Source organism: Haliotis rubra, unplaced genomic scaffold, assembly GCF_003918875.1.
Source record: "Haliotis rubra isolate DU_JTF1 unplaced genomic scaffold, ASM391887v1 Scf275, whole genome shotgun sequence".
Classification (NCBI taxonomy): domain Eukaryota; kingdom Metazoa; phylum Mollusca; class Gastropoda; order Lepetellida; family Haliotidae; genus Haliotis; species Haliotis rubra.
Window position 1 is genome coordinate 1,107,246 of NW_025766836.1, and position 8,830 is coordinate 1,116,075.

The 8,830-nt window shown below is 39.8% G+C and overlaps 1 protein-coding gene across 1 annotated transcript; it reads left to right on the plus strand.

The window, feature by feature from the left end:
- Positions 1-5,745: 5,745 nt before the first annotated feature.
- On the plus strand, positions 5,746-8,796 carry LOC124280865 (telomerase-binding protein EST1A-like). Its single transcript, XM_046716855.1, has 2 exons — positions 5,746-5,832; positions 7,448-8,796. Exons 1-2 carry the CDS (start codon positions 5,754-5,756, stop codon positions 8,794-8,796), a joined length of 1,428 nt encoding a protein of 475 aa, XP_046572811.1. The 5' UTR covers positions 5,746-5,753.
- The last annotated feature ends 34 nt before the right edge of the window (positions 8,797-8,830 follow it).

Here is an 8,830-nt window from a genome sequence, read left to right on the forward strand (position 1 = left end):
GCATGATTGTTTTGATTTGTTGGTTGGCTGGTTGGTTTGTTGTTAGCCACCACTTTCAGCAATATTCCAGCTATATGGCGGCTGTCTGTAAATAATCATGTCTGGACCAGACAATCCAGTGATCAACAGCATGCCTATCAATCTGCTCAATAGGGATATGATGACATGTCATCTAAGTCAGCGAGTCTGACCACCCAATCACTTTGTTGCCTCTTATGACAAGCATGGGTCACTGAAGACCAATTCTAACCAGGATCGTCACCTGTGTTTGATTGGTTTATGTTGAGATATGGCATGTCCCTGAGGAGAGAATGTTTAGGTCATACATGTACACTTCAAACTGTCTCTGAGTGCACTGATGTGTGTTCATGGGTTGAAAGATGTGTATGATTTAGTTGTGAATCATTTTGTAAACACATTAAAACTAAAACATACTGTGTACAGATAACTTTCAAAAACACTGACTAACAAGCATCCACATTGTGCTCCTGACAAGAACATGGACATCCAACATTTGAATGACAAGAAACATGAAGATACATACCAACATGAGCAAGGTATGGAAAAGGGAGAAAACTCTTTAAGAAAAATCATTAATAGCTAAAGGCTAAATGTTGATAAGTGTTTTCAGTTTTGCTCCAGAAACGACACCTACCTTCCTTCCAGCTAAGTCTAACATGTTTCCATGGAAACAGGAAAAAATATAAATGCAAAATCCTCAATTAGAAGAAGGCACAAACAACTTCAGGATCTGGTTAATTCACCTGCCAAGTTATGTTGAAACAAACTGTTTTAAGTTGTGCTCCAGAAACGAAATCCGGACCCTCGTGGCCGTTAATGTAAACTGTTTCCATGGAAATCGAAACAAATAAAAATGCTGAAAATCACTACTTAGCAAAAGGCACCACTTCAGGATCAGTCCGATATATACACACGAGCATTAATCAAGCAGTCGGCATACTTTGTGTATCCTATGAAAACAAATTCCGTTAGAAATACAACAAAAACATAACTGAATGCGTGTGTATGTGTGGCTGCTTGTGCTAGTTAAGCATGAATACCCCACTCAGACACGTTATACTGACTACGCGCCAGACAGGGACCAACAAGTACCATATTTTAACGTCTTTTGGTATGACGCGGCCGGGGATCGAACCCGCGACCTTCCGCTCTCTGACCACAGCAGCATTTGGATGTTGTGGTTCATAGAAAAGGCGTTGTGTTGAAAAATGACGTTTGTTAATTGCATAAGGGGAAGGGCATGTGGCTGAAGAACGTCATCTGTGTAGCGTAGTGCCGTTAAATTGCCCTGTGCGTGTACCAAGTCTCTTACCTGTATGGGAGATGGCAGCCCACACCATTACACTATCGGCCGCCTATTTCCTGTATGCAGATTCAAACATAACGTTCCTAACGACATCTGTAAACACGTCTTCCGTCTTTACGTCTCCATCGCTGTTGTGATCATACTTAGTGTTCTTCACACAGTGACATTTTGATCAACTCGAATGACGCCTCGAATTGGTCGTCCCGGGCGCATACCTCCGGTGCGGAAGAAGTTCGTCACTACATGGGCTGATGTTCTCCGCAATTCTGGCATCTCTGTAGTGTAGAAATGGCCGTGGTGAGTCTATCCCGTAAGTGACGAACCCGTATGAACTTGTTCAGTGCGGCAGTTGTCACACGTAGGTTTGTCTCACAGTCCCTGAACCACATTATTTTCAATGCTAAAGCCCTAAATGAAGCAAGTCTAGATCTCACACACGGACACTCTTTGGGCTCCTTTTCAGTTTAAATGGGTTCAGATCTATTTGATACGATCTGTTGACCCCTACGTCTGACAACGTTTCCGTGATCTTGAAATATATGGTGCATGGCGATACGAGGAAAATCCGGTAATTTATCAAATGATACTGCACGTGTTAGTGTGTCCACCATCTGGTCACCTACCATCGGATGAGTGGGTTCTTAAAGTGCACATGGTTGTGCACTGCACACCATGGGTTATGAGTGAGTGAGTGAGTGAGTTAAGATTTAACGTCACATCGGCAATATTTCAGCCATATCGTGACGACCATGGGTTATGACAACACTGAAAGTGCCTGCAAGTAATGTTAGCTCCAAGGTTTTTACACCCGGTCACAAGGGGGATGATTCAGGCACCTTTCGCTTACTAGCGCTGCGCATAGACAGCTCACCCACCAAGCCCATTACATTATGCTCTCTGTACCTCATTGCCAAGATAAAAACGGATAGCAATTCAATGCAGCTGTATCGACAAAGTGAATGCTAACAAACATCAGTGGTATATTGTAAAGTGGATTTCCCCACAATATGTTACTGATTACTGCATAACTCACTGGCGTATGTCGTTATGCTGCACTAACGAGCAAATGATGGCAATATAATTCACTTGAATTATCAAATCGAATGCTATTTTTTTTAATATGTTAATCTATCATTCTATTACCGAACATTTAAGAATGTATGAAACATAGTACAAATCCAAACTTCAAATCCAAATATAGACAATTTAAAAAGTAATAAAATCTGTGTCATATACGATCCAGGTTAGAATTGGTTTGTCTAAGAGTCTAACGGGATCGGGTGCTCAGGCTCGCTGATAAAAACACATGTCATCGTATTCCAGTTACGTTGATTGATGCTCATGCTGTTGATCACCGGATTGTGTGGTCTAGAACGATTATTTACGGACCGCCGTCATATCGCTGGAAAACTGCTGAGTGCAACGTTAAACAACCTATTTTCGACCATACTTTAGCTATTTGTCGACAGAAACCATGACAGCCTCTACACTTTATTTCCTATGCAGTCGGGCTTCTGGCGAGTATAGTCTGTTTGCAGTGAAAACGTACCGATGAATGTCACTTTAAACCAAAAAGTAAAACAAATAAAGTGAAATTAAGACTGCGAATCCTCATGATTTTACCTTGCCAATTGAACATTTAAATCTCAGAATTTTATTCGACTTAGAATAAAAGTTGTTTAACAAACGATCATAGTTTCACATGGCTATTATTGGTTTGTATTACAAGGGGGTATGCACATCAAATGAAACACCGAAAACGACAAGGGTTGTAATAAGTTAACGCTCTTCACGTACCGCACGTGCATTTGTTTAACTGTTCCAACTACTGCGCTTACCCCATTGTAATACAAACCAGTAATAGCGATTTGAATCTATGATCGTTTGTTAAACAACTTTTATCCTAATTTGAATGCCTTTTTGAAATTTAAATGTTCAATTGGCAAGGTAAAATTATGAGGATTCGCAGTCTTAATTTCACTTTATTTGTTTTACCTTTTTGTTTAAAGTGAAATTAATCGGTACGTTTTCACTGCAAACAACCTATAGATGAAAGCTATTTTATCATCCAAAACTGTGTTCCACAGGAGATATCGCTTGTGTGAGATCAAACGATATCTCCTAGGAGATATCGTTTTGACAGTAGATTTTGTACAATGCCCTGACAATGCTATGACGTCATGTACTTGATGACGTCACAATGCTATGACATCGCTGCACTACAAGTCTAATGGCAGAACCATGTTCAGAGATGTACATTTTTCATTGAAAATTAACAAAGAGTGATTTTGGATGATAAATAGAATCTCACCCTCGTGTCTTCTGATATCAAATATATCAACACTCGTTGATAAAGTAAAAATATCCTCGGCAAGCCTCGGATATTTGTAACTTTATCAACTTGTGTTGATATAATTGATATCAGAAGACACGAGGGTGAGATTCTCTATATGTGCTGTCTTCTGGTACGATCAAGATGTAACTGCTGCTGCAAGGTAACACCTTGAAGAGTGAGTGAGTATAGTTTTATGCCACACTCAGCAATATTCCAGCTGTCTGTAATTAATCGAGTCTGGACCAGACAATCCAGTGATCAACAGCATGAGCATCGATCTGCGCAATTGGGAACCGATGGCATGTGTCAACCAAGCCAGCGATCATGACCACCCGATCCCGTTAGTCGCCTCTTACGACAAGCATGGGTTACTGAAGGTTAATTCTAACCCGGATCTTCACGGGTAACATCTTGAAGATATTGGATTTAGATAGCAGGACATCTGTCTCCTTGAAGTAAAATATTGATATACGTGCAAACCTTGTAACACACGGTATATCTGGGATTACAGTTTCTCAATAAAGTACAGATTCTAGTATTCATATTGGGTAGAGTCCCATCCGGGATTCGAACCCACACTATCAGAGTCAGGCACCTAATGGCCAGCACACAAAGTCAGCCGCCTAAATCACTCAGCCACCGAGGCTTCCACAAAAATGAATGTCGGACAACTGATATCTATGCCGCAGAGGTACAGATAAGCTGCGTATATGCGTAAATTACGCAAATATTTATGTGAAAACTCAATTCCTATTAGGTCTTTTGCGTACAGATACGCTTGTATTTTTGTAAATACTCAATAAATTTGATCTAACATGCGTGCACACAAAAATGTCAAATCTTAGCTTGTGTACTGGTGGAGAGATAAATAACAGGTATACTGAGAGGTTCTATTTCAACACATGAACTTGGCAACTTGCAGTCTTTCTTATCGTTTCTCAATTTACTGATCAATATAAATAACAAACACGTAAACCAACATTTAAACTTTATTGTATTTTAACAATTAATGGAAAATGGCAAAATATCCAATTGAGTTTGAGTGAAGTGGGTACAATTTATTTGGTTACTCAAAGGAAAATTAGGATACCCACAAGCGAGTACATATACTAATGACATCAAAAAGGTATCTGCAGCTTCGTATACCAAAGTGGTTTAGACGGCTGACTTTGTGTTCTTGCGACTAGGGGCCTAGCTCCAAGAATGTAGGGTCGAATATCCCGGATAGGACTCTACCCACCAAAAGTTCTAGAATCTGTACTTTACTGAGAAAGTGTAACCCCAATATTATAACATGTGTTACATTTGACCACTTTCCAAAATGCCATTGTGAATTCATAGCAAACCTTACTTGCATGATAAAAAGACTTGCTGTAGCATACGGTATATGCTGTGACGGGATACGGTTATCTCTCGACTGCTTTACCGTAAACAGCTGGCTAAAGTTAAAAACATTACGTGAGAGGGATATGTGTTTACGAACACCCCGTGGGTTGAGCAAAGACCTTCATTCAGTAGCCTAGTGGTTAAAGCGTTCGCTCGTCACACCGAAGACCTGGGTTCGATTCCCCACATGGGTACTGCAGTATAATGCGTGAAACCCATTTCTGGTGTCCCCTGACGATGAGTGACGTGACATTGCATATTCACTCGCACACTCGTTTATGTGTGTGTATGCGGTAAATTCGCCGAATATGCTGGTTAAGTCGTTTGTGAAGTTGTAAGGATAACATTTTGGTGAAACCAACTTGCACGGGAATAATGCCCGCAAACAAAACAAAAAAAGCACACAGGACAAACGTCGTGATTCCAACCCAAGTTCACATGTAGCGGCACACCCAGAAGACGTAACTTGGCACAATGAATCACTACGCCTTTGACGGTTAGAACTCTATTTCAAGTGGCGTTACATACAACTGAAAAAATATTATTCAGAGAAATCATGGTGATTTTGTACAAGTATGCGGTGAAAAAACATTAATCATGCGCTCTCATACGCACAGATCTCCAACGCGCAGAAGAGAAATAACGGTATTTGTTTAGAGTTGCCTCCCCTAACACGTTCTCTCGTGCCAGAGAAATGAGTTCAAAATGAAAATGGCGTCTAAAAACGAAGTTGTAAGGATAACATTCAAAGAATTACACGAAATCGTTCAAAATTCACCCAAAGGTGAGATTATGTCTATTTATATGTGAGTAGGAGACTTATTTTATAGGTACACTACTTTTACTTTCATGGATATGGGTAGAAAGCGGACACGAAATTTGACACTTACAGTTAGAAGTTCATCAAAATTCCAATTTCAATTCCTTATGGGTAGTGATTAGACAGTTCATGTACATACAATACTACCTGCAGTTTTGTACACGTAGCAAAGCCACTAATAAGGATCAGTTTGGATTAGTAAAATGCTTACAGAATCAGTTAACTGTAAATATATACACCTGACAAAACATTAGAACTGCCGGTAAATTCATTGATTAGATTTCCATTCCTATCATTCCCATTGGGTGTGCAAGTCTTTGATTCATTTTCATGATTATTTGAATGGAAATGTTGGTGTTGAGCAGGAAATGAATGCCAATCATGTTTATGCAGTTCCTTTGCTGTAATTAAGCTATGCCTGTTTCTAATTGCTCTATAAACCAATTTAAACTTTCAAGTTTATCATAGAACAAACAATTATTTGATATATTTCTCTGTATTTATGAGTTGCATGCACAGCATGTTCAGTTGAACAGCTCCTTACTGCCTCTATGAGAACTTGAACAAAACTATACCTACTCACCTTTCAGGAAAAGATGACTGATAATCTAATAATTTGTTTTGCATGTTTGTTGATTAACACTGCACTAAGCAATATTTAAGCTATTTTACTGCGATCTGTATATAATAAAGTCTGCACCAGAGAGTCAGGAGACTGACATTATGAGCATCGATCTACACGATTCCCAGTTGGCATACAATGACATGCATCAACCAAGTCAGGGAGCCTATCCACACCATCCTGTTAATCGCCTCATGCGACAAGCATGGGAATCATTGGGATGTTGAAGACCAATTCTAACACTGATCTTCACAGGTAGTGTTGGGAATCGGAAACCAAATCCACTATCCATTATCGGAGGACTTGTGGTGAACAATTATTGATTATAATCGAAATATATTTATTTTTAATGTATTCACCGATTTTAAGGGTTTTTCCCCTTATTTTTTCTAATTAATGTTAATGTAATTATTTTGTTTAATTAATACAAGAAATATTTATCAGTATATCTCATTACGTTCACAATAGATGTAACATGTATAGATAGACAGGTTACAGTAATATTTACCATAGTGATGAATACGAAACTATGAATACAATATACATATCTTTACGCTGTTGAGAGCATGTTTATTTGTGAATATTCGTCAAATTTAATTGTCACTTCATTCAAGTGTGTTATACTAAAACAACAAAATTCTTATTAATCGAAAATATGTTTTTTACAATCGATAATTATTTTTAATCCTTCTTTCGATCGATTTTCGATTATTTTCGATCATCGGAATACCACTATTCACAGGTCTTTTAGCATGTTTGGCATGTTTAAACATAATGCACTTTTGCAATGTTTACACACTTAAGATCATGATGATGTGTTTACTTCCCATTCTTACTGTCACAGGTTTTGTAGTTTTTCCAAAATGTAAACAATAACATGTTATGTTTTCAAAATATTTCATTATTATTCAATATTTTCAATATTAGTGAAATTGTATATTGATCTTTTAATTGCAGGAGAGAAACCTGAAAAATCTACCGATTCACAGAAGAAAGCTCAATCTCGACGACGCCCTCCCATACAGTTATATCAACCAGGTGTCTCTCGGTTGAGTAAAACAAAAATATCCAAAGAACTTGCTAACCAGGATAGAAAAAATAGTGTCTCAGATGGAGAGAACTGGGATGTAGATCTAGAGCAGCAGGATACAGAGGAAAGTGGACGAGGAAGCAAGGAAAGCAGTGTTGAACCTGAGGTCAATGGGGTCACACCTGCAGGTCATGTAGATGCCGAAGCATCCAATCAAAATGGGACAGAACTAGGTGAAGGTGGATCTCCAAAGAGGACTCCTAAGAAGTCCTATAAAAGGATGGATAATCGTAGAAGAGGGAAAAGACCTGACATTCAGATCTACGTTCCTAAGGGACGTTTGATGGAACAGGATACGAGAAGGGGAGATGGATGCAATAGTCCTGATTCAGTTTCACAGCCTGAGTATGAATCAGAAAGTCCGTATTCCACCCTCGGGAGGAGCTCAGAAAGAGGTTATCACAGAAGAGGGTCAGATGTTACTAGTCCCACCTCTCCGTTACCCCCTAGTCCCAGGTCTCCTTCTCAGAGGAAAGTTGATGTTCGGTTTGGTTTGCGCAACATGCAAGTGACTGTTGTTAATGATGCAGGTGAAGAAGAAAACCCTGTTGATATGTCTAAAGAATCTGGGAAGGAGAATGTGAAAGAAAATTATAAGGATAACATTGCAAGAGAACGGGCAAAAGAGAGACAAGAACTTTTGAGCACCCTGAGAGCTGCTCGAGCAAATTCGGAAACTTTAGACTCGCCAGAGCTTTCAAGAAGACTTAACAGACCATCAAGGTTGTCTCTGTCCAGGCAGAACTCTCTTGCAGACACTCAGTCAGAAAATGAAAATTATCCAGACACAAATGACAGTGACATGAAGGAAAATGTGTACAAATCCAGAACATCAGGATCTCGGGAAGGGGGAAAGAGGGGAGGCAAACGTCACTCGTTCTCGGCAATGCGTCGACAGAGAACTGGCAGCTTCAGTAGTGACGTGAGTGCCAGCAGCGATGTAAGTCTGGAGGAGGAGTTCCAACAGGAACCAAAACCACTGGACTGGGTGCAGGAGATGGAGCAAGAGTTGGCCAGACAGGTGCAGGATGAAGCCCAGAGACTCAATGACTATCTCGAAAGTTGTGTAGCAGGGTACCCGGGTGATATGGATCAGGCAGCACCTCCAGAACCCAAACCTAAATATGAAAAAGCCCCTCCACAAAAAAGGATCCATAGCAAAGGATGTGATACGATCTCAGGAATTCCGTGGCCGCAGGAAGGAGAGGAGACGTAGACCTTCTGGAACAGAAAGTCGAGAGTCAAGTGTT